The sequence below is a fragment of the Aspergillus steynii genome, assembly GCF_002849105.1.
Source record: "Aspergillus steynii IBT 23096 chromosome Unknown P170scaffold_2, whole genome shotgun sequence".
NCBI lineage: Eukaryota > Fungi > Ascomycota > Eurotiomycetes > Eurotiales > Aspergillaceae > Aspergillus > Aspergillus steynii.
In genome coordinates, this window is record NW_020194399.1 from 3,185,989 (window position 1) to 3,213,571 (window position 27,583).

The 27,583-nt window shown below is 49.5% G+C and overlaps 13 protein-coding genes across 13 annotated transcripts; 8 read left to right on the forward strand and 5 right to left on the reverse strand.

Annotated features, from left to right (window-relative positions):
- Positions 1-427: 427 nt before the first annotated feature.
- psoD (cytochrome P450 monooxygenase psoD) lies at positions 428-2,080 on the forward strand (the record flags this gene model as incomplete). The annotated part of the gene is made up of 4 exons (XM_024846435.1): positions 428-443; positions 517-777; positions 833-1,637; positions 1,696-2,080. Exons 2-4 carry the CDS (start codon positions 570-572, stop codon positions 2,078-2,080), a joined length of 1,398 nt encoding a protein of 465 aa, XP_024707766.1. The 5' UTR covers positions 428-443; positions 517-569.
- Positions 2,081-2,216: 136 nt separating this feature from the next.
- Positions 2,217-3,571, reverse strand: P170DRAFT_402688 (alpha/beta fold hydrolase). The gene is made up of 2 exons (XM_024846436.1): positions 3,165-3,571; positions 2,217-3,109 (listed from the first exon to the last, which is right to left on the reverse strand). The coding sequence occupies exons 1-2, from the start codon at positions 3,532-3,534 to the stop codon at positions 2,322-2,324; spliced, it is 1,158 nt and encodes a 385-aa protein (XP_024707767.1). The 5' UTR covers positions 3,535-3,571; the 3' UTR covers positions 2,217-2,321.
- Positions 3,572-4,241: 670 nt separating this feature from the next.
- On the reverse strand, positions 4,242-4,990 carry psoE (glutathione S-transferase psoE; the record flags this gene model as incomplete). Its single annotated transcript, XM_024843261.1, has 3 exons — positions 4,242-4,678; positions 4,728-4,908; positions 4,961-4,990. Coding segments are annotated over 3 exons (648 nt in total), but the record flags the coding sequence as incomplete, so codon positions are not given.
- A 250-nt stretch (positions 4,991-5,240) lies between these two features.
- P170DRAFT_472360 (putative acetate-CoA ligase) lies at positions 5,241-7,500 on the forward strand (the record flags this gene model as incomplete). Its single annotated transcript, XM_024852939.1, has 3 exons — positions 5,241-5,637; positions 5,696-7,021; positions 7,073-7,500. The coding sequence occupies 3 exons, from the start codon at positions 5,241-5,243 to the stop codon at positions 7,498-7,500; spliced, it is 2,151 nt and encodes a 716-aa protein (XP_024707769.1).
- A 615-nt stretch (positions 7,501-8,115) lies between these two features.
- On the forward strand, positions 8,116-9,390 carry P170DRAFT_423340 (uncharacterized protein; the record flags this gene model as incomplete). Its single annotated transcript, XM_024847501.1, has 1 exon — positions 8,116-9,390. The coding sequence occupies one exon, from the start codon at positions 8,116-8,118 to the stop codon at positions 9,388-9,390; it is 1,275 nt and encodes a 424-aa protein (XP_024707770.1).
- A 66-nt stretch (positions 9,391-9,456) lies between these two features.
- P170DRAFT_507261 (uncharacterized protein) lies at positions 9,457-10,665 on the reverse strand (the record flags this gene model as incomplete). The annotated part of the gene is made up of 4 exons (XM_024854463.1): positions 9,457-9,874; positions 9,961-10,480; positions 10,536-10,564; positions 10,615-10,665. The coding sequence occupies 4 exons, from the start codon at positions 10,663-10,665 to the stop codon at positions 9,653-9,655; spliced, it is 822 nt and encodes a 273-aa protein (XP_024707771.1). The 3' UTR covers positions 9,457-9,652.
- Positions 10,666-12,490: 1,825 nt separating this feature from the next.
- P170DRAFT_444453 (RTA1 domain-containing protein) lies at positions 12,491-13,563 on the forward strand (the record flags this gene model as incomplete). The annotated part of the gene is made up of 4 exons (XM_024850631.1): positions 12,491-12,788; positions 12,842-12,902; positions 12,954-13,367; positions 13,422-13,563. 4 exons carry the CDS (start codon positions 12,491-12,493, stop codon positions 13,561-13,563), a joined length of 915 nt encoding a protein of 304 aa, XP_024707772.1.
- A 216-nt stretch (positions 13,564-13,779) lies between these two features.
- Positions 13,780-16,419, forward strand: P170DRAFT_105581 (uncharacterized protein). Its single transcript, XM_024842288.1, has 4 exons — positions 13,780-13,936; positions 13,992-15,523; positions 15,573-16,003; positions 16,057-16,419. The coding sequence occupies exons 1-4, from the start codon at positions 13,841-13,843 to the stop codon at positions 16,197-16,199; spliced, it is 2,202 nt and encodes a 733-aa protein (XP_024707773.1). The 5' UTR covers positions 13,780-13,840; the 3' UTR covers positions 16,200-16,419.
- A 347-nt stretch (positions 16,420-16,766) lies between these two features.
- Positions 16,767-18,092, forward strand: P170DRAFT_507263 (MFS transporter; the record flags this gene model as incomplete). The annotated part of the gene is made up of 1 exon (XM_024854464.1): positions 16,767-18,092. One exon carries the CDS (start codon positions 16,767-16,769, stop codon positions 18,090-18,092), a length of 1,326 nt encoding a protein of 441 aa, XP_024707774.1.
- A 947-nt stretch (positions 18,093-19,039) lies between these two features.
- Positions 19,040-19,525, forward strand: P170DRAFT_472365 (uncharacterized protein; the record flags this gene model as incomplete). Its single annotated transcript, XM_024852940.1, has 1 exon — positions 19,040-19,525. One exon carries the CDS (start codon positions 19,040-19,042, stop codon positions 19,523-19,525), a length of 486 nt encoding a protein of 161 aa, XP_024707775.1.
- Positions 19,526-19,952: 427 nt separating this feature from the next.
- On the reverse strand, positions 19,953-22,204 carry P170DRAFT_489150 (fungal specific transcription factor domain-containing protein). The gene is made up of 6 exons (XM_024853981.1): positions 21,648-22,204; positions 21,007-21,599; positions 20,857-20,973; positions 20,518-20,796; positions 20,379-20,464; positions 19,953-20,294 (listed from the first exon to the last, which is right to left on the reverse strand). The coding sequence occupies exons 1-6, from the start codon at positions 22,076-22,078 to the stop codon at positions 19,992-19,994; spliced, it is 1,809 nt and encodes a 602-aa protein (XP_024707776.1). The 5' UTR covers positions 22,079-22,204; the 3' UTR covers positions 19,953-19,991.
- Positions 22,205-24,725: 2,521 nt separating this feature from the next.
- P170DRAFT_423347 (SGL-domain-containing protein) lies at positions 24,726-25,755 on the reverse strand (the record flags this gene model as incomplete). The annotated part of the gene is made up of 3 exons (XM_024847502.1): positions 24,726-24,923; positions 25,053-25,338; positions 25,391-25,755. The coding sequence occupies 3 exons, from the start codon at positions 25,753-25,755 to the stop codon at positions 24,726-24,728; spliced, it is 849 nt and encodes a 282-aa protein (XP_024707777.1).
- Positions 25,756-26,106: 351 nt separating this feature from the next.
- On the forward strand, positions 26,107-27,491 carry P170DRAFT_472367 (uncharacterized protein; the record flags this gene model as incomplete). Its single annotated transcript, XM_024852941.1, has 2 exons — positions 26,107-27,300; positions 27,351-27,491. 2 exons carry the CDS (start codon positions 26,107-26,109, stop codon positions 27,489-27,491), a joined length of 1,335 nt encoding a protein of 444 aa, XP_024707778.1.
- Positions 27,492-27,583: the final 92 nt, after the last annotated feature.

Below are 27,583 nucleotides of genomic sequence, written 5' to 3' on the forward strand. Positions count from 1 at the left end.
AAACACTTGTACTGCGTAGATTCCGACTTGGGCAATTCGGCCCGAACCGAGTCGGCGCCGTACTGGAAAGAGTTTAGCGTACCGAACGGACGCCAGATTAGGTTAAGAAGCCGACACAATTCCGAACTATGAGGCTTTCGTGCATTCTCACAATAGACTGGATTCCGAATGAGCACGGGTTTGTGGAGGAATGAAGCCCAGGTTTTGGTATGCTTTACATAGTTTACGCTAGGGTATGGCCATCTGTGATCCATCACCATGCATAATGATACAGAAAGCGAATGCGTGAAGTCTTGCATCCTGGAATAAGAGGAGTCTAACCATGAACCTGCTATCGCAATGGTGGTGGCTCCCGCTGCTGGGACTCGTACTGCATTATGCTACTGGGAAAGTCGCGAGGGGCCGGCGTATGAAAGGTGCGAAGAGACCTCCAGGGCCCAGAGGTACATTATTGTATTTCTTTTATTCTCTTCCTTTTTTCTCGTTAGGAAATCCCAACTGACGATACTGCCCCAGGATGGCCGTTCGTGGGAAATGCGTTGGATCTGGCTTCGGCCAACAGCACGGACATGATCCATATATTCCACAAGTGGAGTGAGCAGCATGGTCCCATTACCCAGATCAGCCTCATGGGCGCAAAGCAGGTAATCCTGTCGCAGGAGAAGATTGCGACCGAGCTATTCGTCAAGAGAGGAAATCGCTATTCTGATCGTGGGGCGCCTCATGCCGTAGAGTATATCTCGATGAAACAAAGCCCTGGGTTCAGAAATAAGGATGGTAAGCCGTTTGTACCGTGCTGAATGTCAACTATCGATGGCTAATGAACCAATAGAGGGCTGGCGCCGACAGAGAAAAATGCTACACAGCGCTGTCTCTATTGCCGCAGTCGATAACTACCAACGCCTCATGGACGATGAAGCGACATTTTCTCTGTCCACACTGATTCAGTCGCCATCGTCGTTTCACGATGAGTTTCTCCGGTATGCTTACTCGGTTCTTACGAGCTCCATGCTGGGGTTCTCTATCCCTTCGGCGTCCGATCCATTTATTCGAGACAATGAGAGCTTCACGGCAGAGATCATGAAGTCGTTTCGTCCGGATTGTTTCCCGAGTAATGTGTTACCCATCTTGCAGCGCTTTCCCCGCTGGCTGCTCCCCAGTTTGCAGAAGATGGAGAAGCTCAGAAAGGAATATGTGGGCCAGATGTGGTCCTTTCGGAGAAAGATCCAGACAAGCATCAAAGACGGGTCGACCATGAATTCAATCTATAAGCACTTCCTGCTGAATCGGGGCGATTACACCGTGACCGATGAAGAGTCCGTCCATGTGTTTCAAGCCATGATCGACGGTGGCACCCGCTCCCCGCATAATAATCTCATCACACTCTTGTTCCTGATGATGGAGTATCCGGAGTGGCAGCGGAAGCTCCAGAAGGAGATTGACGAAGTTGTTGGCAAGGATCAAATGCCGAGCTACCAAGATGTCCCTAACCTTCCGACTGTGAGAGCCATTGTTAAGGAGGGCGTCCGATACCGGTCAATAGTGGCGGAGATGGGAATCAGTCATTGTTTGGAAGAGGATGATGTGTATAACGGGTACGCCTTCGAGAAGGGAACGGTGTTCCATGCAACTTTCGCGTAAGTCATATTCATCCGCATCACGGAACGCCCTCTCCAGTCCTGCTAATCGTACTAGATCCATCTTGACGGATAAGGAGATGTATCCTGACGGCAAGCTATTCAACCCAGCGCGTTGGCTGGAGCCCAGCTACCCAACCTACAGGGAACCCCTCACTGTCTATCCTAACTGTCAAGCTTATCCCGCGTTTGGCTACGGTCGAAGAGCCTGCCCTGGAGTGGACTTTGCGGAACGAAGTCTGGTGATTTTGCTTGCTAAGCTGGGTTGGGCTGTGAACATCGACTGGCCACTTGATAATGACGGAAATGAAATTCGAACAACACTGGTTTATGAGCCGGTTCCAGCGCCGAGGCCAATGCGATTTGGTTGTAGGATTGAGCCTAGAGACCCCGAGCGGGTCAAGATTGTTCAGAGCGTGGCTGAGAGATTGAAGATGAACTAGGGCTGGCATGCGGAGAGGCGTTCTACAAAATGAGAACTTTCTATTTGCACCGGATCCGGGTAGGATGTTGTACCATGTTCAATGGCATGAATAGTATGGTAAAGACCTATATTATATCGGATCACGTTCTCGATATGGAGGATTTACTGCCTGACTACGTAGTGCATTGCGAAGTTCACAGTGAGCGTGGCAATACTGCGTATAGATGGCCGATGGCCGATGTTTCTATGTCTAACGCTATCTATTTCCACGATTCTACGGCGATGGATGCCACATCCTTGCCTCGCAACACGCCAATCTCATGACCTCCCGTGATGACGTGCTCGTCAACATCTTCGGCACTGAGAAGCCCTTGCAAATCCTCGAGGAATTCGTCTTTCATGACGATCACATCCCGATCCGCGAGAATCAGGCAAGCACGACCACCCGGTAGACCGGGCGGTGCATCTGATGTTCGACGACGCGCCAGTTCGTCTCTCAGGGCTTCCCACATTCGGTCATGGTCATGACGCCGATATACCAAACACCCTCGGATGGTGCTCAAATACGACGGCACGAATCCCGGATTCGCGCGGAGCTGCCATCGGATCACGTCGCCGATCCTCACCTGTGGCCGATCCGCTGAGATCGGCACTGCGTCGAAGTCCATATCTGCGCCCTGGGCTGCGTCGGGGACATCGGCACTTGGGGCGCCGGTGCTCGGTTCTAGGTCGCGACGAAGGAGTCGGAGGCGTAGCCACTCTGGGATGAAGCGAGATGAGTAGAGGACCTGACTTCGGCGGCTGATATGCGATGGGCGGATCAGTCCTCCCGGACAGATGACAGTAATCGAACGAAGCATGGTTGCGTGGTAAGCAGCAAATGCGACGGCGATTGAGCCGCCGAGGGAGAATCCAACGATATGGAAGGCGGATGATCCCGTCCATGAGAGGGGAGAAGATGAGAGAACGAGAAGAATCTGTGTCGTGTAGAGCCGAGCGTCATGTGGGAGATCATTCGGCGTTTCCGAGTAACCTCTACCGAAGAGGTCTGTGGTACAATTGTCAGCAACGACGTATCCCCCGAATGAGAATCCAAGACTCACCGAAGAGCATCACCCGGTTTCCCCTACGCACAAACTCTTTTGCCATATCCCCCAAGGCAATACATGGGGTGCCGAGACCGTGCACCAACAAGACCTTCTCGCCAGTTTCGGGTCCCCATTCAAACACCTGGATCATTCCATATACGGTCCGAATCTTTCTTCCTCCGGGAAAGACATGCACTGGGTACGGCAATTCAGTCGGTTGTTGCTCGTGGTCAATATTCACCCCGGCCTTTGGCTCTTCCGGCAGATGTTGTATGGTTTTGCGAAAGTGGCGGAGGTGTTCGTAGAGAGCGAGGAATATTGCTGCTGTTAGCGCTGCGAGAAGCGGTGCCGGAGTAATAGCCAGTAGCTGGTTTAGATCTACCATGATGGCGTTGAGTTGGGATACCAGGGAAAGACAACGACACTTGAATAATTATCTATTTCTATAGACCAAGCCCTTGTAATCTTATGGTATGTCCTAACTTGGCTATTTTGTCCAAACTAGCGTCGGCTCTTCGGGGTTGATATCCAGCTCTGGGTAAGCTCGATACGTCGGTGGTCTGGATGCCTTCGGCGTGGAGGAGATAGTTTGCCCAGCTCTTGGGACCTTCCTTCTTACAAAATATATCGTGAGCGATGAAAGTTTAAGATGGGATTGAATGAAATGACACTAGGCTATGAATAAAGACTTCGAGTGAGGTATAGACCACACTGTAAAGACGATCCAACAGTTTATCCTCGATATCACGATCACAACCTCTGTGAATTCAGTTGCATCCCAATGATCGCTGGTATCACATCAATACCAATGGTGACTTCGTCACTCTCCGGCTGAAGCGATTAAATCGATTGGGTGACATTGAAGAAACGCTCTTGAAACCTAGAGTAGGCACCCTCGTTATTGACATACAGCTGACACGAACGCTCCGAGAAAGGCTTCGTTTTGTTTCTCCTCATCTAGTTCCTAAAAGGACTACCACTCAATCAAGGCTTCCTCGCGACCTAATACACCTCGAAGGCCAGTTTTGGGAACTAATTTTCCGACAGTTCAATTGAGAGATTCAGGAACAGACTCGGTCACAGCTTGCTTGTGGGGGGCACATTGGTCAATTTCGGTTCGTCGAGGAATTCGACCTTCTCGGTGACAGCAGAGTAGATGGGCTGGTTGATAATGTGCTCGAACCAACGAGATACATTGGGGTTGGCCTGGCGCCATTCCTTGCCGTAGAAGAACACGAAGCCGAAGGAAATAATCCCGGCGCAGAAGAGGTCGGCCAAAGAGATCTCCTCACCGACCAGGAAGGTTTTGCCGGTCAGATGCTCCTCCACAACGTCAACAGCTGCCTGGGCCATATTGGTGAACATGTCTACCGTGTCTTTGTTGTAGGGACGGATGCCGACCAAGGGAAGGTACTTCTCGACCAGGGGGACGATGATTTCGGAGTTGAAGAAGGACATCCATTTGAGGATATTGGCATAGTCCTTCTTCGTCTTTCCGAGAAGTGTAGTCTCCTCATTCTGGGAGGTGACTGATGCCGTGTGAGCTTTGATCATACGAAAAGAAGCACATCAACCTACTGTAAATGGCGATGGCAATGCACTCGATCAGCTCGAAGCCATCCTCGCCGACAAACGCAGGAACCTTGCCCAGTTTGCTGACCGCAAAGTGGGCAGGGGTCTTGGGCTCTTCAACGATTTTGAGATCGAGATTATTGGCTTTGGCGACCGCTTTGATCGCGATGGTCCGAGGCTGGTCGCCCTGCAGGGGTGTTGTTATTATACGTAGCGGTGGGAGATGATCGGCTACTTACCGGGAAGCTGTAGATCGTGCCGAAAGGCATTTTTGCTCCTTAGATCTGAATTTAGCAGGGGATGGAAAATCAAAGAAATACCATTCAACAGTGAATACTTGTCTCTCATCAATCTCGATATGCTAGTCTTATAGGCCTACCTAGTGTGGGTGGAACCCAAGATTCGGGCCCCGAAACCTGTGCAGCCGCCGAAAGACCGAACGGCTAAAGAACCATAAAAAGGCAGACTTCTATAGCTATTGTGACTCGCTGCAAACGCTCCGCAAAGAAGGAACCAGACATGGCTCCCAGGGTGCCGATGCAGCCACATCTCCAGGATGAGGTTCTTCGCGAAAGTTTACAGAACCCACAGGAGTTCTGGGCGCGCCAGGCAGAGCACCTCCATTGGCACAAGAGGCCAGAAGCCACCCTCCGATCGGCCCAGAAGACACTTCCAGATGGCTCTGTGCACCCCACTTGGGAGTGGTTCTCCGGTGGCGAGATATCGACCTGCTACAACTGCGTCGACCGTCACGTACTGGCCGGCAACGGGGACCAGGTGGCCATATACTACGATAGTCCGGTGACCAATACGAAGGAGAGATATACGTACAAACAGCTCCTTGATGAGGTTGAAGCGTTAGCCGGGGCACTTAAACAAGAAGGTGTCAAGAAGGGCGACGTGGTAATGCTGTATAGTAGGTGTGCTTCTATGATACCATGGCATCGATCGCATGGCACTGATTCTGAACCCAGTCCCGATGATCCCCGCCGCCTTGATCGGAATCCTCGCAGCTAACCGTCTTGGAGCTATTCACTCCGTTGTTTTTGGCGGCTTTGCACCGAATGCGCTGGCTCAGCGGATTGACGCTTGCCGGCCAGTTGCTCTCCTCACGGCCTCCTGTGGCATCGTCGGGAACAGGCCTCCCATCGCCTATCAGCCACTGGTAGAGGAGGCGATCGAGCTCTCTTCGCACAGGCCGGCGCGTACTGTTATCTGGCAACGAGAACAACTGCGTTGGGAGATCAAGGGCTGGTGGAGCGTGTCGTGGCGATGGTTACGGAATATGATCCTTGGAGGCGAGACAGCTTGCGCGAACCAAGTTTCCTGGCAAGAGTTGGCTAGCAGCGCAAAGGCGCGAGGGATCAATGCCGATTGCGTAGCGGTCAAGAGCGAGGATCCCGTGTATATTCTGCATACCTCCGGGACGACAGGCGCTCCGAAGGGGGTGCGTCGCGACACCGGTGGACACGCCGTGGGCTTGCACTTATCCATCAGCTACATTTTCAACATTCATGGCCCTGGAGACGTGTCCTTCACGGCGTCAGATATCGGCTGGGTTGTGGGTCACTCCTACATCCTGTACGCACCGTTACTTGCGGGCGCGTCGACGGTGTTATACGAAGGCAAGCCGGTGGGAACTCCTGATGCGTCTGCCTTCTGGCGAGTTGTCGAGGAATACAAGGTCAGTACGATGTTCACGGCGCCGACGGCCCTTCGAGCCATCAGAAACGATGATCCGAATAACGAATCGCTCTCGAGGATTGGAGAGCGGGGAGGGCTACGATCACTCAAAGCACTCTTCCTGGCGGGTGAGCGCTCAGAGCCGACCCTGATATCTATGTATCAAAACATTCTCGATCAATATGGCGCACCGTCCTGTCTCGTTATTGATAACTGGTGGTCCACCGAGGTCGGCTCGCCCATCACGGCGCACGCACTCACACCGCACGCAGCGCAGGACCGCAAGACGACCCTACGCGACTATCCCCAACCGCCTGTGAAACCTGGAAGTGCTGGGAAGTTGATGCCAGGATTTGATGGACGCGTCGTCGACGACCAAGGGACTCAAGTAATGCCCGGGTCTATGGGAAATATTGTCTTGGGATTGCCGCTGGCGCCGACCGCATTCCGCACGCTGTGGGGTGACGAGGAACGATTCTACAAGAGCTACCTGAAGCGATTTGGTGGGAAGTTTTTCGATACTGGAGACGCAGGATGGGTTGATCAGGAGGGATATGTGCATGTGATGAGTAGAAACGACGACGTGCTGAACGTCAGTGCCTATCGACTATCAAGCGGTACGTCAGAAAGCAGCAACGGCGTCGTTGGATCACTAACAAGACTGTTAGGAGCCATCGAGCAAGCTATCTCTTCTCATCCATTGGTGGCAGAAGCCTGCGTCGTCGGTATTCCGGACGAGATCAAGGGCCAGCTGCCATTCGCATTCATTAGTCTCACTCAATCGGACCACCCCGAGTCTGCTGTTGCTATCGAGATCCAATCGCTCGTGCGCAAGCAAGTGGGCGCCTTTGCATCGATCGGGGGCATGATCTGTGGAAGAGGCATGATTCCTAAAACAAGATCGGGGAAGACCCTACGACGGGTGCTCCGAGAATTGGTCGAGAATGGGGTACATGGAGACTTTGCAAAAGAGGTTGCAGTGCCCAGCACCGTCGAGGATGTGGCGGTGGTAGAGGTCGCACGAGCCAAGGTGAAGGAGTATTTTGAAAAGAGCGGTGGGAAGCACAGGGCGATCGAAGGCCGAGAAAAGTCATAGAGCATATCGTCAAATCCTATGTTGAGGGCCTGATTTACAAGGTGTCAATAACCAACGGAGGAAGGATGCCTGCAGATCGTATCCTGCCCCAGGCAACAGGTAGAGGGGCTCTTGATTGGTCAATTGTCTATGTATTGTCACGTGGGATCCTCGGAATGACGTCAGACCTGCCGTTCGAACAGCAAATGCCTTTTTGAGGCATCCATGCGACGGACTGCTATGGTTCCTTATGTGCGGTGCAATTATATTTGGGGTACTCTTGCGATATCATGTAGATATTTCCTGTTTGTTGCAGCTGGATTCACTGGATCTATGGTTGGAGTCTTTGTTATATGAATCCCCCAAGGATATACAGTTTTAGGCAAGAGAAAACTGACTTCAATAGGTCAACAACGCTAGAACAATCCAGCAGTCCAAAATTAAAACTAAGAATCAAGTGGCATGAATCACCAGGGGCTACAAAGGAAGGTCGAAGTCTGAGCCACGCCAAAGAAGCCTTGGACCCGCACAGGCTGCAAGCGCCCGAACGCCCGGGATTTGGCCCCCACCGGCGCAGGGGCATACTTATGGTCCAACGATCTCGTATTTCTGCTTCCTGACAACATCCCACTCACCATGCCAACCACACTGAAAGCAAACGACGTGGGCATCAACCTCGAGATCGCAGCACCTCCCGGGTGGACCTTTGCCGCCGGGGACACCATCATCGGCAATGTCGTGCGCCGGCAACCCATCGTGGCCCCCGAGGCCATCGTGAGGCTGGCGCTGGTGGGCCGCGTTAAGACCAAGATCACTATCAAGCGCGGGAACAACAACCGCAGCGTGTATCGCGGCCGATGGGATCTTCTCGGTGAGACAGAACAAACCATCTTCCGGGGCCCAGTTCACCTGCCACCGGAGAGTGCTGAAAGTCTTACTTGGCCTTTTGAGGTTCCCATCCCAACGTCTCCTGCGCCGTCGGTTTTGCTGGGCCATTGCAGTGAAGAAAGCTTTCTGCCGCTGAATAAAGAGAGCGTTGCGTATCAGCCCTTACCGGGGACGTTCTTTTCTAGCCGAACTGGCTGGAATACCGTCTCCGAGGGATTCGTCGAGTACTACCTGCAAGCTGAACTGCGGTATAATCGTGGCGGATCATGGGATATTCGTAATGCCACATGTCCTATCACTTTGCGCCAGCCGTCCCAGCCTCCTTTACTCGACAACGACCTTGGATATCGGCACGTGCCGATGTCGGCTAAGAGCCAGAGACTAATACCGGGGATGGAAGATGCCGATCTATCATTCAAACAAAAGACACAAAAGCTCTTCGGCTCGTCGAAAGTGCCTGAGTTCCATTTCATGCTGGACGTGACATTCCCACGGAGAGTCCAATTCGACAACCCATCGCCCATTCCGTTCATCATTGGCATCAGGCCGGACGAAGTCCGCACGACCGACAGCATTCAAGACGTCGTTCAAACGATCCAGTTGAACTGGCTCAGATTAAAGATCAAAACCAACACTGTGGTTCTGGCACCGGGGAACTTTGACCCGACCCATCCTCATACTGATAGCCAGCCTGAGGATTATCATTTGGGTCTGGAGAGGCTGTTTCGCAGACTAGAACACCCAATTACCTTCACCACCGGGAAAGGAAACGAGCCAGTTAACATTGGGGAAATGTTTCAGCTTGTTCTTCGCACGGATGGGCTGTATACTCGAGGAGCGCGTCTCGCACCTGTACCTCGCATTCAGCCGGACTTTGTCACTTACAATATTCGGCGGAGCAATGCGCTGTCGTGGGAAATATCCTTGACGGTGGCAGGAGAAGATCTCACATTTAAGGGATCCTCTGAGCTGGAGATATTAGGGGACAGGGATTTGGAACAATTTCAGGGTTCCTCGTCATGATCTTTCTTATTTCTTTTTGTCTGCTCTTTTTTGCATGTCCATGATATCCTTGATTTTTTTGCACACGATATCCCTAAATGGTTTTGTTTCATTGTTCGTTGCTATTATGTACCTTCTGCTGAGAATGAACTTTTCAATTTTACCTTCGGTTTTCAACCTGTCAATCTCCACGGTATCTGTAAAAGCAAAGTACTTAATGACGAAGATAGACCACACCTCGTACTACCTCATTCCAAATCAACGCGATACAGGATCTCAAAACCTAGCGCTCTGTCCACTCATTGCTGCCAGTGTATTCAGGATTCGCCTGGGGCAAGATAGTCCGCCTGTTTTCTCCAGCCGCGTCATGATTCTCAAGATCCCCGTCCTCTTCATGTTCGTGGCCCTCGGCATTCGTGATCCTCTGGTAGTCGGAAGCCCCGCGCGCTGCACGCCTATCCATCCAACTAGAATTTCTCCGACGGAATACCTGAATATAACCGACCTAATCAAACATAGTAATAGTCAGCCACATATCTACTATTCACTCGCATACCCCAAAAGTCAGATACGACGGAGAGGAGGACAGACCTTAACCCCCCAGACCAAAACAGCCGCCACAAAAATCATCCACGAAACACTCCTCTGCTGCTCTCGCCACGGCTCAAAGCAACTGCGCCGGAACCCCAACTGCTTCTCACAAGCATCATCACCATGTGCCTTATCCTTAAACGGCCACGCGCGATCATGAATACTGCGCAGACCACAGCACTGGAAGGTATCCTGGATGGAGCGGATCGGGGCTGCGTTTCGCGCGCTGAAATACGACTGCCATTGATGGTCCAGGTGGCAGGAGAGGATGTTCTCCGGGAACAGGTACGCGAGGGCGAGAGTGGCTATGATAGTTGAAAGGATGGAGTGGGCTTGGTCGATGAAGAAGAGAGCGCGTTGGATGGCGCTATTCGCTGCTGCGGCGTTTGTGGGTGTCCTGGGGATTAGGATGCCGATGGCCGCTAGGGCGGTCACGGTCAATGGGGACAGGAGAGTTGTTAGGACAGGGAGCCATGTTGGGAGTGGGAGGGAGAGAGACAGAGTGCGAGACCATGAGAGACTAGGTTGGAGGTTTGTTAGCCTGTGGAGTCGTTTTGGGAGCTGGGTGGACGTACGCGCCGAAGATCAAGGCGATGGTGGAGCTCTAGATTTAGTTAATCGGGATGCTTTGATTGCTGGTGTGATTTGACGTACCAGGCATAAGAGGGAATAGAACAGAAACGTGGTATCACATTTGGTGGGCATTTTGGCGGTGTTGTGGAGTAGATTTGGGATGAGGTGGAAGTTGGGTTGTTTGTTGTGAGGTCACTCCAATGCGGGGTCGGGGATGTACAGCTACACAACGTGACCCTGCAAGGACTGACTCATAAGTCTCTTTTGTAACTATTTTCCTACCGATGCTGACAAACCACAGACGTGGAATAACTGCATCATTTTCTTCGTGGATCGTCCTCGACTTGAAGCGGCAAACATCCTATTTCAATATGTTCCTCCGACATCTATATAAATGTATTTCACTCTGCATAATTTTCATTAATAATTATATTGACATAGAGCTTTACCGGCTTTTTATATAGTTATAAAAAATAAAGTGTGTGAGGTTTTTTGGGTTCTGATGATGGGATTCGATAGTAGTAACCAGATCTGCGTTCCTGAGTGCCACAGGCATTTAAGAATATGTGAATACTTTTCCTTTTACCTTCAAGATTTGGGTATAATCCGAAATCCATTTAGTTCCAATTAAGGCTTTAATTTCCATGTGAGCTCGGGTGGAGACGGGCGTCAAGGGTTCCACTAGTAACTCATGTATACATCTAGTTTTGCCTTCAAGCGAGCAGATCCCCCTTCCACCCGAATACATCCACCTTGACACCTGGTCCAATACTCCAAAATTGCTTGTTAAATCTGCAGACTTGCTCGTCAACTTCTGTTTCCCCTTGAAGGTTCTTTGCTATGCGGTCAAGTGAGCCTGGAGAGGCCAGTTCCGTGAACGCCCCCATCAGCATCTGTGGGCGAGAGCTCATCCCCACCTGGTTTAGTACTGAGAAATGCATGAACTAGCTCCTGGCCTAACTGCTCCCGACAGTGGCAGCTTTCCAGTTCGTCGTCAATTACGGGTTCGCCGTACGTCCCCTGCTTTGGGATTTGGATTCGGCGGCTTCCCGAACGTAGGGCTTCATCTCGGGAAAGGCCGAATTATGGCTGCACAGGGACTCCTTATGGTGCCAGATTGAAATATGACCTCTCGCTCAGGGACCCAAGCTTCAATCGAGGCTCAATGTGTTGGCTGAGCTCTGGAGACCCGCCCCGGGGCTGTCGCACTCCAATCGAGGGGGGGGAGGGTTGATCTTCTTGTCACGTCAACGTGCGTACGGGGTTCGGACTTTCGATGGGGCCAAATCGGCGTGCAATACTTTGATTCGAAGATAGAAAACTAGGTATCCAATTTCCGGGCCTTAACCTGATCTCGGGTCTCGGGGCTCGGGCCTCGGTGATGGCTCGTAAGGATCTCGGAGCTCGGCAAAGCGAAGCGACAACGGGCTACAGAACCGTATGATTTGCTAATTTTAATCACAGAAACTACATTGAAAGTGCGGATATCCCCGGGTGTCCACTAAAAAGACATACATCCTCCAACCAGACGGACAGATTAGCCAAAGTAAAAGTCATATGGAGGAACAAACACTTTCTTTAACGAAGGGGTCATCGTTATCCCCTTAGGGAGATGAAAAGAAAAGTTCATATCTCAACCGTCGTTCATACTTCCCTCGATGATACTGGCGCTTACACAAAACTTGGTCATACGTTATCCGATAGGGACATCATTAGGCAGCAAGGAAAGAAGGTTATGCGGTTTGAATGGCGAGTGGATATGACGAGAAGGATCTTGACTTCGGTGCTCGGCGAGGCGGAGTCGCTTTTTGCATTAGACATATTGCCCCAGTAAAATGGGTGTCTCTGCAAGCACTGCATTAGCAGAATTGTGTTAGATAGCCCTTCAAATATTTTAGGTCCCTCCCTCTAGTCATCCGCTCAGTCTAATATCACTTTCATCTCGGAATTGTCCACAATGTCAACTCTTCCTGGCGGGTTAATCGCCTTTGGCCCTGACGCAAATTGCACCCTCTCTCTGTGTCCGTTAGAAGCCAGCATTCTTCGCTACAAGCCATCCATACCTGCAAGTTGTGTATGCATTGCCATTTTCGGCCTTTCTCTGGCCGTGCATACATTGCAAGGATGGAAAGCGCGCAGTTGGGGATTCATGGCTAGCGTCATCGCCGGCTGTATACTCGAAATTATCGGCTATGTCGGCCGTCTTATCATTTATAATAACCCCTTTGATTTTAACGGTTTCCTCATGCAAATCAGTGGGTTCGACCTCGCTTCTCGACTACTCATGATTCTAACCCGGTCTATCTAGTCTGCATTACCGTCGCGCCGGTTTTCTTCTGCTCGGCTATATACGTATTGCTCTCCCAGTCGTTCGTGGCCCTGAACATTCATGCAATATCAACTGCTAACACAGAATATAGTATCAACCACATCGACGCGTCCCTCTCCCGCTTCAAAGCGAAATACTTCTACTGGATATTTATCCCCTGCGACATAGTCTCATTGATCCTCCAGGCCGTCGGCGGAGCCCTTTCTTGTATCGGCACCACCGAGGATGATATCAACGTTGGCGTTAATATCTCGTTGGGAGGTCTGGTCTTCCAGGTCGTCACCCTGGTGGCATTTCTGGGCTTGTTCGCCGACTATCTGAGCACTTGTTGGCGTTCCCCCGCCCGGAAAGCTTTCAACGGGCACATGAAAATCTTCCTGGGCTTCATGTTCCTGTCGGTGTTTCTTATTCTAGTCAGATGTGTTTATCGGATTGTCGAGCTCCATGCGGGATACTTCAGTGAGACGTTCCGCGACGAGCCGCTGTTCATCGCTCTTGAGTCTGCGTATGGTTTTCCCCTTCTGGTTGTCTGTGGGATTTGACTAACCGGATGTAATAGGATCATGTGTGCCGCTGCTGTCTGTCTTCATCCTGGCCATCCTGGGCTGGTGTTTCGGAGGGGACAAAACTATAACCGAGGCCTGGATGGGAACAGTTTTGTTTCTGGGGAGGAATTGAAGCCAAGGGCTGACGCACCTTAGAACGTGGGGAGGTTGCGCGTGAATTAGATAAGATATATGGATAGTCTGACTTTTGAATAATAGATATAAATAAATAAGACTTTTAAGTTGGGTCAGATTGGGTTGGGTACGGGTTAGAATAGACGCTGAGCCCCCAATATGGAGATGCGCTGCTGGATTATCCGTCGATTTGTCATCCTCTCCACTCCCTTCATCTTTCTCTCTTCCAACCAACATCACCCTTCCGCTACTTCTGGTCAACCTCATTAGGAAAATACCCAGAGCATCATTGGCCCTCATGCCACGAACTCCCGATGCTCTGCGAGCCAGCTCGTCTTCTCAGAGCTCCCCAAACTCCAGATGTCGTACCTGCAAAAGATGTCGGACAAGAAAAGTGAGAACTCATTCCTCCACGCCTGTCTGAAACAAACCATTAACCAACTAGATAGGTGAAATGCGATGGTCACTTCCCAAAGTGTGGGGCATGCCATGCGAAGCGCCTTGTGTGCGATTATCCACCAGATGCAAGGACCAAAACTGCGAGGTCAAAAAGGTCGTCGGATGTGGAGGGTCTTCAAAGGCAACTCCGCACATTGCAAGAGCAGGTGTCAGGACGTTCTACTCACAATTCTTGGATGGAAACTCTTCAGCCAAACAATACTCTTGTTAATGAACCTCAGGGCTTAGCTACAGAATTAGCGGCGGAATCGGAGCCCACACCATCAAAAGATGTACAACAAACCACAATATTCCATGGAGAACAACCACAATCACCTGGACTCTCATGCCGACATGCCGGTAACACCGTTGCAATTAATGCTGATCAGGCGAGCCAGCAAGGTGGACAGCAGGGTGTCTCTTGTACGACAGCTAGTCACGGAGAGAAGGCTGCCTTTTACGGCGCAACCAGTCTTCACCATGACCCTTTGAAAAACAAGCATTTACGTCTCAAGCCTCTTTCAGACGACCAAATGCAATTGTTGACGGAAATATCCCGTGATCGACTCGTGTCCTACGCGTCAGCAAAGCGACAAGAGGAGATCGTGCTTTATAATTCTCCTGGTATCTTGCATAACATTGACTTCGATGGCGTCTCCCCTGACACGGCAATGCATCTTTTGGATTTACATTGGAACAGACAGCATCTGTCCTACCTGCAAACCTATCGACCTGCGATTATGGATAGTCTTATTAATGGTGGGCCGTATGTCAACAAACTACTTCTCAACGCGATCTACTTTTCAATCTTCCCATACAGTGACAGAGAGTCCTTGCGGGCGGATCCCGAACATCCACAGTCATTAGGGATGAAATTTTATAATCGATTCAAAAGTCTGGTCTCCGACTACATTGATCAGCCAAGTATTGCAACGGCTGTGGCCTTCCTGACATGCGGATCTAGCTTAGTGCCACATGGAAAGCAAAGCGCTGCCTGGGTGTTTTGTGGTGTCGGATACAGAATGATTATGGACCTCGGTTATCACCTGGAGGATCCGTCTCCAGAATTCGAATCTGGGGTCAGACTGGCAGCAATCGAGATCGAACTCCGGAGAAGGCTATATTGGGGAGCATTTGTGACCGACAAATTCCAATCGCTTTTTCAAGGCCGACAGCCCATGCTACATTCCTCGTCCGCTCGTATTTCACACGAATATTTAGACACGTATGAGGAGCTGGAACTCTGGAGCCCATACAGGGATCCACTTGCTCAACCCCTGGACGCAAGCGCTCCAGCATACATGCCTCGCCCATCATATACATTAACTACCTTCGAGGCGCTACGGCAGTTGTGCGAAATCGCCTGCCAGATCATTGACACTTTCTATTCAATAAACAGTCCTGGGATGCCCCAGGAATACCTCTTGCAACGAAGGGATGAAATAAGGGACCAACTTCAACACTGGAAGGATAGCCTACCGCATCACCTTCAATTCGAACCATCAATAGACCCGACACCTCCACCGCACCAAATAACACCGCAGTAAGTACAACGATAACCGAGTCAATTCAACGACTAATTTATAATCCAGCACAACACACTGGGCTCTAGTAATCCTTGTGGAGCAAGCGTTCCTGAAGCCAGACCACTTTCAGTTCAATTTAGACCCATCCTCAGAGCTTGAGTCGAAAAGAATGTGCATTGATGCTGCTCTTAAGATATGGGGGCTTGTACAAGCCTACAAGAATGCTTTCACTCTTCGACGCGCCCAGTATGGCATTTCTTATGCCACCTATTGCGCAGTTCTCGTCCTTCTTCACCACACTGATCAGAGCTCTGGGGATTTTGCTGATTGTATTCGTTTCTTCTGGTCTGCTCTACTTGAGTACCAACGAGGTTGCAGTTTTGGTCTGAAGAAACCATTGAAAATCCTGAGATCTCTAATACACCGTCTCAATGGGATGAGCTCGGGAGTGTCAGATCAAAGCGATGCGGGCATCACCGCGGCCCTCGACATGAACGGTACGTTCTTCTCAACTGCTTCATCAAGACTTTTATTAATAATCTAATTGCAGATATGGGTCCTGACTTCCAGTCAATGTTAGAGCCACTCGCTCGTGCAGAAGCAGATGCATGGGTTAGCTCATGGTTGAATACCGCCCCAGAAGAGGGGTGCCTGGTAAATGAGACTATTTTCGGTCTTTTTATGACAGAGTAATTGTCAGGCGATGCGGAATAAAAACACAGTTATTCTTTCATCGAGAGAATCGGGTCGCTTTGCAGTCTCTTCGTCGTTTCGGACATGCGGACATGCGGATATACATATCCGACCGGCTATAATCCAATTCGGGATCAGTAACCGAGATGTCCGAGTATGGTCGACACCACCATGACTAGCTTCGTGCTTTGACACCAGGCAATGGAAACAACTGCATCGCTTCATAGCAGTAACGTGAGCCTTTAGTATGGCTCTTTCATTTTTCCGTTTTATATTTCTTCCTCTGCAGTTCGAGCGCAGCTGGTCTATTCACATAGTGGCCCCTGCATTGACATCCGGCTCGCTGGACCTTCTCGGAACTATATGTCCGCATCAAATACCTGGGCTGTATGATCTGAAGATAATTTTGTCTATCCAGCATGTACACTTTCTCCCTGTTAATCGAGCAAAAATTGGCTTTCTCGTCCGCCCTCACGTTGCGATTGGCGTCAATCCTCCCTATCGGCGCTCACATCGCCCAGTGCGCATCGAACGACAAGAAAGTGCCTTAACAAACCCTACAACGCCATGACACCTAAAAAGCACCCAAGGGATTGGTCCCCCATACGAAAGGTTATTACAACCATCATTATCTGTGGGATTGGATTCACTGTAACGGTCGGCGCCTCCATATACTCTCCCGGCCATGAACAAGTGCAGCAAGAGTTCAACGTACCCACCACAATCTCTTTACTGCCACTGTCCGCATACTCTCTAGGACTCGCATTTGGCCCGATGATTTCCTCGCCTCTGTCAGAAGCCTTCGGTCGCCGATTCGTGTACTTGATCACGCTTCCTCTATTTGATATTTTCATGGTCGGGGTCGGCTTATCGCGGAACATCGCCTCTCTGATAATCTGTCGTTTTTTCGCCGGTTTGTTTGCTGCTCCTGGTGTATCTGTTGCAGCGGCGACAATTGCAGACTATACAACGCCTTCCGAGCGAGCCATCCCACTCTGCACATATTACTCAATTCCGTTTACCGGTAGCGCAATTGGCCCACTGATTGGAGGGTTTGCAGTCGACGCGAAGGAATGGCGCTGGACGGCATGGGTCGTTCTCATAATGGGCGCAGCACTGCACACCCCGGTTCTCTTCCTACGAGAATCTCAAACATCTCTCAGCAAAGGGAATTCTGATGGTGGCGTCTGGGAAACGGGGAAACATTTCATCACCACCACCGTCATTCGACCCCTCCATATGCTCACAACCGAACCCTTAGTGACCTCAATCTGTCTATACACCGGATTCCAGTTCGCACTTCTCTACACCTTCGTCGTCGCCAGCCCGTGGGTTTTTCGCACCGTCTACGCCTTCTCCTCACAGGCCCAAAGCCTCTCCTTCCTCGGCATGGTCACCGGCTGCCTCACAGCCCCTCCAGTCCTCATCTCCATCGACCGGCTCATCAAACGCCTCCGACCGCCCACCTCTCAGACCCCCTCCACCCCCGAGGACCGCCTCCACGCCGCCCTCTACGGCAGCCTCGTCCTCCCCGCGGGCCTCTTCTGGTTCGCCTGGACCGCCCAACCCTCCATCCACTGGATGAGTCCGATCTGTGCACAAGGCTTGACTCTGCTCGGAAGCATCCTGATCTACGTCCCGTGCAACTTCTACACGATTGACGTGTATGGGTCGAAGTTCGGGGCGTCAGCGAGCGGCGCGTCGTCTTTGACTCGGTATACTTTGTCTGCTGCGTTTCCGCTCTTCGTGACGCAAATGTATGAGGCGCTGGGGGTGCATTGGGCGACAAGTCTGTTGGGGTTCGTGGCGTTGGCGATGGCGCCCATTCCGTGGTTGCTTTATCGTGCTGGGCCGGGGTTTAGGGCAAGGAGTGGTTATGAGCATGGAACGTAGGGGGTTGTTATTTGGTGTTGGGTAATGGGAAAGTGCTTAGACAATATATAGACGGGATTGTGAAGACCGTTCTATGCTGCTAAAGAGATTTATAATCATTCTAATCCGTCATGTTGATTCTTCAAGATGACTGCCATTGTACATAGTAAATGCCTATTAACATATAATACTCAGATAAGACTATTGGAAAGGCATAAAAACCACTTCCAAGCCCTTCATAGAAATGTGCTAAAACTTAGAAATAATTAAGGGTGTTAGTAATGTCTGAAAGTCATGTTCTGCTTGCGGGAGCTTTCTATACATCATGGAATCATCCGGTAGCCCATTCGAGCCGAGAGCCCTCACCCTTGTATGCCATCAAGGGGTATCTACCAGTGATTAATTCTTGAAAAGAATGCATAGCGGATAGAATGCATTCAGCTTCTGCCTGATCTTTCGCAATACTGGAATACAACACGTTAAAATTCCATCACATTCGGAGCACACCACACCAGCAAAATCTTATGATAATCTCATAAATAGTGTCCTATCCCCGGATTCTCTCACTATAACTTTCATACGCGGTATATCCAATTGTAAATGTGGCTTTTGTCGCTATTCTATGCAATTATATTGCATCCCAAGCTCAAATGCGGGTGTGTCCTCCTTCAATGCAGTGCTAACGAATTCTACCTGAATATCAGACCTTTCTATAGGCCGTTCATTTTATACAAAGATATTCACTATTTTGTTCAATGCTTTGTCCATGATGGGTATATCCATTTAATCCTACATTTTGAACGGAAGGAACCAAAATCTGGCTCACGATGCCTTTATAAAAACACCTTGTGCTGCCTCAAAGGGTTTACTACGTCACCATTCATCATCATATTCAAAACCTACGATCCTACAGATCCACACCATATTGCTAATTCACAGGGCTCTTACTCCCAAGTTTCGAATACACCATGGCTCCCCGTCTCGCCTATCTTGTCAAGGGTATCATGTCTTTCAAGACCCGAGGCCGAAAGAACGATGTTTCGGATGACCAGGACGACCAGACCCCACTTGTTGAGAAGCAGGACGACAAACCCCCTACTGTCGAGGAACAGGGTAAGGAGGCCCCAACTGTTAAGGACCAGGACAAGAAAAGCGTATGCCACGAATACGAGGTATTCGTGCATACGCCCAACCCAAATCTATCACCACGACAGGAGATCGAGTTCTTCCTCGACAAGGTGAAGGAAGGTCGAGTGGAGGTAATCAAGAAGAAGTATGATTACCTTCTAAAGGACCGCCGCGGCTTGTGTATCTATGTGACACACAAGAGTCGCCGGTGTGAGGATGTTGTGGAGTGCATTCGTTGCATCCTGGAGTCAACTAAACGCGATCCGGGCATTGACCACTGCAAGCTTATTAGGCACTGTCCTCGCCTACCTGGGGAGGCTGACTGATCGATTGGTGAGTTTGTTCTGTTGAATTCCGGCGAGATGTGCCGTTCTCGACTGGAAGAACTAGAATGCTTTTTTGTCTCTTTGCTTGTCATTTGTGATTCTTTGAACCCCCAAAGTAGACCTGTTACTCTGGTAGATCGTTTGGGGAGTGTCAACTGAAGGATCAAAGGCTCAGATCAATATTAGATAAAAAGTAATTTAGAAATCTTTGCTGATTTGCACCGTTTTTGTAGTTGTATTGGGTTGTCTATTTGAATTCAGACGTAAAAATGGCCAAATATAGAGCAGAGTAGGTACTGTAATAACTCCATTTACGGAAGAATAGGATTCGATGATTGGCATTCACCAATGAAGCTTGATGTACGGAATCAGATTGACATCCCCTGATCTTCACCATGGATATCCTCATAAGATCGCCTAGCAGAAGGGAAGTGTAGAAAGAAGTTAAAAAGAATGTTGTCACGAATTAACCCCCCTGATATGTCGAAGACCGAAGATCATGTCCCAGAGAGAAGTCCTGGTCCAAAATAGTCGTGTTTTCCTCGCCCGGGAAATTCAGAGCGGTAATTGAAGATGGCTCTAGCATCCAATCAGCATCTTGTAGATGATCATCAAGAAGTGTTTCAAGACACAGGTCCGAGTGAAGGGATGCTGGCGGCTCATTCCCAGGAATGTGTCTCGAATAGATATGATCAGCCATTCGCTGGGTGGATTCCTGGGTGCATGGATCATTTTGTTGCGCGGCCATGCTTTGCCCATCTCTCTCTGCCTGTGGAAGTGATTCGTTTGCTGTCAATGTAATCAACAGGCAAATGAGTCGATAGAAGTGTGGGTGAGGGTATGATTGCAGTACCTGTGCAATCTCCTCTGCGATACCAAGGATCTCAGCACGGTCAAATAATTTCTCGTGTATCCTTGCGGCATTTAAAACGAAAACAACTGGATATGCATCAGTGATAACGTTGAATTCGCCAACGGGTGTGCTATCTTACCAGCAAAAGTGACTGACAAAGCTGAATAGTTTGTCGCCCAGCGAAGATTCCATTTATAATCAGATGCCCGCAGGATGAATCTGAGCTGCTCCAATGCGGTGGAAACGATGTACGTGACTAGCTCTTTTGAAGGAGCTTCAAGCTCTCCAGCCGACGACTTTGTAACTCCCGCTTCCTTTTGCAGCCGACCAAGGATTGCGCATCCTGTGAACATGACTGCCCAGTTCTTTTGTCCCCGAATACTAGCTCTTTGGAATGACGAATGGTCGAAGCCGTATTCTGCGGACAATCATGTTATCAACACGAGAACGTGAAGAAAAAGGTTTGGTGGAAACAGACTATCGTGAATATCATCCCAGAATTCTAACCACTGTCGATATTCTTTTTCAATTTTCCTGAGCCGATCAACGGCACTATCTTGATCAACAGCCCGTGCAATCTCTTGCTGGAAGTTTTCTAGATTTTGTCAGTCGGGACGAGCCTCCATACCAAAATCGCATGAAGCAATACCTCGAATCTGAACAATTTCAACTAGAGACGTAGCACGTAAATCAGATGCGGTATAGAATGGATGGTTGCGAAGCTTTTGCAAAAGCCCAATGTCAACTGGAACTATCCGAGAACTAGTTGCTGTTCCTGCTGCAATTTCCCTTTCGATGAAGCAGAGAGAAAGCCAAACTCGAACCTGGCGCATTAGATGCTTTTGTTCTTTGAATGAAATGGCTTCTGTCTCATTAGTAGCCACAAGTCTTTGGAGGGCGCAATCTAACTTAAGATCCTTCGCCATTTGCAATGCATGCCCAATAGCAAACCAAGCCTCATCCGTATATGCAGCCAGGAGAAGCATTGCTTGTATGCTTCCCAGAGTTGCAGGTCTTTTGAAAAGACTCTGAGCAGTCAACCTTTTTACTTCATCCTGCAACATTGATTTGGACACCTCGGGAAAGTCCGGTATGTGCTCGACGCAAGAGGCAATAGCCAGGATGACCGCAAAGCAGAATGGTTCACGAATCCGTAAGCTGTCGAATGTGTCCATCACGGGATCAAATATTGGCATGAAGCATCCAGCACAGGTCATGAACCTATTAACTCCGTCAGAGTGAATTCTAAGTATACACGGTAATGCTTACAGGTTGAATAGCTTCCTGGCTTGGCCCTGCTGAATTAGACCCTTCGACATAACGTCTGGTCCCACGTCCATTCTACCTAAGAAACCTGACATTTCAACTGGTTGTCGAGGGGTTTCAATGGACCGAGAGGAGGCCATGGGCTCAATTCCATTCGCGGTCCGCTCCTCGGGGGTTGACATATGATGTACCGCAGAAACCGGTGCACGCAAATCATGAGATGTCAGACCTTTGGTGAAGTCGGCGGGTGCCTGCGGGGCGCCTCCTTCATTTTCGACAGGAGGGCTTCGGCGGCGCTGCTCGGTATCTGGGACCTGCGACGTTGTCGACATCGCTTCTGCAACAGGTGTCCTGGCTTGCCCTTCCACTTCAGCAGTCGGAGAGCGCAGATTGTGATCCTGAGAAAGATTCTCACGGGTTTGTCTGGTAACCATGTTTTAGCCCTCTTCCCATCGCCACAACCCGCATGAGAGAGCGTGTATACCTTCGCCTTTTTGGCCGGTCACCGTAAGCAGTTCCCCCCGCACGCTTACCTTTCGAGCCAGCAAGATCGAAAATACACTCGAGACTGTTTGTAAAACATCTTCTGCAGCGAGTATCAGCGCCTTCGTTGCGCCCGTCACATCTCAACTTCAGCTCGCGGCATTTCCGGCATGCTTTGAAGGTTTTCCCGCCGCTCCTGCGGACATCCCGTCGGACATTGTCGCCACTGAAATCAGCTTGTATTATTCGAAGAGGCGAGTTTTCCATGATTCCCGGGGATAAATGTCGGGAGCAGAACGTCTTATTATTGATTTGGTAAAAGCATTAACGTATTCCACAAGCGAGTCGGCACCACAAGCGAGCCGGCACCCCCGCTCCAATTTCTGCCCGCGGACCAAATACTAGAGGCTTTATCAACGAAATAATTGCATTTCTATATAAAAACTAATTAGGAACTCGATTGGGACATTGTAACCGTCTATGTCCTAGAATATGACAATTACTGCAGCGTGGTGGCGCTCGTACGCGTGGCTCAACTGCAGAAAGTGCAGGGTCTAGAGGAAGCGTATTTTGAGCTTCATCAACCTCATTCTCGCGCTGAAATCGCTCTAGGCCTTCTTGAATAGCTGATCCCTCTGTAATAGCTAGCTGCCTAGTAGAGCGTTTCTTTTTTTGAAGCTTCTTTTCATGAGAAGCGCGTAATTCACGGATTTCTTCGCGTGCAAGAATAAGCTCATTAAGGTGTAATTCATGACCTTTAATAAGCTTATTAAATCGCATCTCTAGCGAAGATGAAGGGCCCTGCGTACGCGCTTTAAGCAGCTTCTTTGCTGTAGATGCCTGCTTTTCAAGCTGCCTAGTTGTATAAGGCGTTTTTGGCGCTGTATTGGTAGATCGACTGCCTGGTGGTGTAGGGGTCTTTAGCTGAATATTCAGCTTACTGAGTACCCTATCTGGATTAAGTGGAACTAGACCAGCACCTGCGAAGCTATTCCGAATAGTATCTGCTTGAAAAGCGCTTTCACGAGCTTGTGGAAAGGCCTCTAAGAAATCAAACTTATCGATATGATTGATTCCCAAGCGTGCCTGTTTCTCAACTAAGCTGCCGTACGCCCGCTTTAGAGGCGAGAAGCAGCCAACATCTAGAGGCTGTAGTAGATGCGATGAATGTGCAGGCATGCAGATAGGAATAATATTATTCTCACTGCATATCTGGTCGAATTGAGGTGTAAGATGGCTGCCATGACCGTCAAGAACTAGAAGACGATATCTTCCAGTTATACGACTAGTAGTAGTCGGAATAAAGAGGTTTTTAAGCCAGCGAAGGCTTATCTCATCAGTAGTCCATCCATTAGGACTAACTTCAATCCTGCTATCGCGTGGGAGTTTGATATCTTGATACCAACCCTCTATATGGATCTTTCCTTTAAAGATCACACATGGAGGAAGTGCCCAACCGGTTGAGTTAATACACTCGATTGAAGTAACCCATTCTCGATTGCCAGGCTGTATAAGAGAGGCCTTTCCGTAGTAATTAGCTCTAGTAACTACTTGAGCAGTAGCTACTAAGCCCATAGCGAAGCCAGTCTCATCAAAATTGTAGATATCTTCCTGTACAATTCCATGTTGCATTATAATGATTTGTACGCGATCAAACCACTCTCTGATAATCTTGGGGTCTTCGCATTTAGCGCGCCGATAATCATAGCGTCGAGTATAGCGAGTTTTCAAGCGATCTTGTCGTTTAATGAAGTTGGAGACCCAGTTCACTCCGACTGATTGAACTGGGGTAGTATCGCGCGCAGCAAGAAGAATATTGGCCATTTCTCGTATATGGGACGGTCGGGGAGGCGCTCCACGTCGATCTAGCGATAGAATCCATTGTACAAGCGATTCCTCTTCATTTTGAGTCATTTTATGACCATTGGCACGTGTTTCTGAGCGATTTGTTTTTCCGCGTAGCCGATCTTGTAGAGTAGAACGAGGCACATTATAATGACGCGCAGCTTTAGCAATTTGGGTAATTTGTTTATTTTCTATAGCAGAGATTGCTAATAGAATCCTCCCCTCCTGCTCGGCTGAATTTCCTGACTTTTGACGCGCTTTTGGAGGCATGGTTAGTGGTTGAATTGAGTAAGGTTTTTGATCGCGGTCAAAACGCGTTGGGGTGCCGGCTCGCTTGTGGTGCCGACTCGCTTGTGGAATACGTTAGGAGGCCTGCTGAGTCAGCCACGTGCATAAGGCGGAGCGGGGTAACTGGCGAAAAAATGAATATTATATTTAATTTTTATATAAAGTATTAGTTACCATTAATAAATCCTGTAGATTCAAACAATAATACATACAGGTCTGGTTGACCCTAGACTATATTTCTCCAGTTTTTTCAAAAACGTAGTGTAGTTGCATGATAAGCTTCTCTTTCTAAGGAGAAATACACCAAGCTAAATCTATAATCGAGTCTTTTACATCAGACTCATCAGCTCTTCGATGAAACGTCCGGGAAAGAATTGTTTTACTAATGAGGCGCTGTACAAGATGTGCTTTGTATGGACATTCATTCAAATAGTACTTTTTCTCATACAATTCTGTAGCCAATGTTCACAATGATCCGACCCCAAAGCCATATTTGGGTAAACCAGCACTGTCGCAACCTCTTATGTAGAATAGCGCCCCTCCCTCTTCGCCCTCCCAAGCAGGGGAACTCTCGTCTCGTTGAGCGGTGGTTACAACAAGATCCCTGTTGTCTGGCCCTACCCATGCCCCGTGTGTAACCCTACAAGCGTTCAAATCCCATTGCTGAACGAGGTTGCCAGTATCGCCACTATACTTTAACACGGCTCCTCCTTCCCAGATAAATGTGTACAAATCTCCGGCCGTGTCTACCAGCAACCCATCTGCTTCCCCTTCTCTGAGGTTCCGACTTACAACAAGTCTTCGATTGGAAATGGTTCCTGCTATGGTATCGAAGTCGTAGGCATGAATAGACTGTGCGGAGTCAGCTTGGTGGTAAGCAAAGTGAATGTCCAGCAAGCTCACATTGATGTAGGAGTCAACATGATACATGGTCTTATTATCGGGTGACCAGCACAGGCCATTTCCAGCCATCACTCCACCCTTTTGAGCAACCACAAGATTGCCGTCAGGATCATATCGATAAATCGAGCCTTTTGCTTCGTATACCTTCGCCCCACCTGACAGCTTTGGTATGGCCCTGGACATCCATTAGCACCTATTTGAAGACAGCTCAACATAGTAACTCCTACTCTGTGACTCGGTCAATACTGCCTACCCACAGCCTCCCATGAGTGTCAATGCCGGCATCGTTAAGTCGTTCCTTGGTCGTGTCTGGAATCACCTGCTTTAGAACACTCCATGTTCCATCATTCAACACGTGCACAATGGAGGAGAATGAGCAAATGAGATACCCTCCGTCCTTGTGGAACGCTAGGAAGGTTATATGCTCCGGGCAATTGATAGTGCGTCGCTTCAAGTTGTCGTCCAGTTGCAAAACATTGATCGTTTTCCCGATAACATCAACATAATGTAACGTATTGTCGAACTCACGATAGAGAGGTGACTCGCCCAGCTGGGTCTGGGGGCCAACGAAAGCCCCGATTCGGGTAACCATGATGAACTTGCCTTGCTTGAAGTACCCAAATTCTTCCTGACGAGGACAATCGCAAATTTGAATTCCAGGTAGCCGACATTGGATGTCCACTCGGTCGATTTAATCTGAAATTCGAATGATCAAACCGTCCTGTCGCATTCTGTGACTGAGTACTCGGAAACCGGAGACAACCACATCTGGAAGCCCCACATATCCGGAAATTTCCTAAAGGGGAAAAATGTCATCTAGAGGCCGTACTTGGGCATGTCAAGGAGATATAACCAGCGACTTGTCTTCATCTTAGATACTCATCATACGTCACATTAAGATTCATTTCTAAACATCATCCACCTTTTCTTTGCAACGTCAATAATGTCTCTTCCTCGTGTCAGCGTTTGTGGTCTTGGTGCCATGGGCATAGGGATGTCCCGAAATCTGCTCAAGAAGGGCTTCACTGTCTCGGGATACGACATCGTGCCTAAGCTTGTCGATCGACTTGTTGAAAGTGGTGGAAAAGCAACCGCAAGTCCCAAGGAAGCCGCCGAGAACGCTGATATCCTCTTAGTTATTGTCATCAACTCCGTGCAAGTCTCGTCTGTCCTTTTCGACGAACAGAACGGTGCTATTCATGGATTGCCGAAGAAATCCGCTATCATTATTTCGTCTACTGTTCCCGCCGCTTACGTGCGGGAGGTCCGGTCCCGCTTGGACGTTGACTTCCGTCGTCCTGATGTTCGTTTGCTGGATTGCCCTGTATCGGGAGGAGCATCCGGTGCTGCGGATGGCACTCTAACTGTGTTTGCATGTGGAACCGATGATGGAATGTCGCTTGCAGATCCGGTGCTCCGTGCGTTTGGCTCGAAGATCTGCAGAATCAAAGATAGCTCCGGCCGTAATGGAGACACTGGATCTGGTGCCAACGGCAAAGTGTGTCACCAGGTTATCCCCGAGATCGCGATTGCTCTGGTTGCGGAGATCATGGCACTTGCAGTTCGAGCGGGGTTGAATACACAGGAAGTTTATGATTTCATCCAGCGCGGCGAAGGTGCAAGCTGGATCATGAAGAACCGCATTCCGCATGCATTGGAGGGGGATGAGACCGTTTACTCTGCGATGACCAACAGCCAAAAGGACTCGTCAATTATTGTTCGAACGGCTGCGGAGAAGTCATTCCCAGTCCCTCTTGTGGCTTTGGCCGAGCAAATTTACCAAACGACCGTGTACATCGGCTGGGCTGGCATGGATGACTCTGCCCTCTGGAGACTGTTCGTCCGCGACTATGCCGATGACACCGTGCATCAGCGGACGAAGGTGAAAGGCAGCACGCACAATTATGCTCTCAGTCTGCAGGATATTGTTGACATTATGAAGGGTGTTCATTTGGTAGCTGCTGCAGAGTCTAAGGGATTTACAAAAGCGATCGGTTTGAATGCGGAGCAGATGCATGACATTGTTTGCGGAGCTGCTGGGTGGAACTTCCAGTTTGAGCATTACGCACCAAAGATGAAAAAAGGACCTTGGTATTTGCAGGAGATCCCAGAGGCCAAAGAGATTGGCGCCAAGCTGGTAAGGTGCAAACCCTTACTAAATCACCAGATTGCTGACTCTGATCCCAGGCACAGGCAGTCCGAAAGGCTAACGCAATTGGTGCTCCCTTGCCCATGTCGGCAGCAGCCGTGCAAATATTCGAGCTGCAGGTTGGTCCCTCTATCAGTAGCATAGATCTCGGCCTTAGTATAAAGATCGAGCTTGAGTAAGCCAGGGAACAGCGGTTTGAACTAAACATCTCTAAAGGTCTGGTCAATTGTTTATAGTCTGGATATTACTATCCAATACAATCCTAGATAAG

Coding starts and splice junctions, on each gene's coding strand:
- P170DRAFT_402688 (XM_024846436.1), bottom strand. CDS start 3,534: ATGGTAGATCTAAACCAGCTACTGGCTATTACTCCGGCACCGCTTCTC. Junction 3,110..3,164: donor AAACCGGGTGATGCTCTTCG/GTGAGTCTTGGA, acceptor ATTGTACCACAG/ACCTCTTCGGTAGAGGTTAC.
- P170DRAFT_489150 (XM_024853981.1), bottom strand. CDS start 22,078: ATGGTTACCAGACAAACCCGTGAGAATCTTTCTCAGGATCACAATCTG. Junction 21,600..21,647: donor GCCAGGAAGCTATTCAACCT/GTAAGCATTACC, acceptor CGGAGTTAATAG/GTTCATGACCTGTGCTGGAT. Junction 20,974..21,006: donor TATTGCTTCATGCGATTTTG/GTATGGAGGCTC, acceptor GACAAAATCTAG/AAAACTTCCAGCAAGAGATT.
- P170DRAFT_105581 (XM_024842288.1), top strand. CDS start 13,841: ATGCCACGAACTCCCGATGCTCTGCGAGCCAGCTCGTCTTCTCAGAGC. Junction 13,937..13,991: donor AAAGATGTCGGACAAGAAAA/GTGAGAACTCAT, acceptor CCAACTAGATAG/GTGAAATGCGATGGTCACTT. Junction 16,004..16,056: donor CGCGGCCCTCGACATGAACG/GTACGTTCTTCT, acceptor ATCTAATTGCAG/ATATGGGTCCTGACTTCCAG.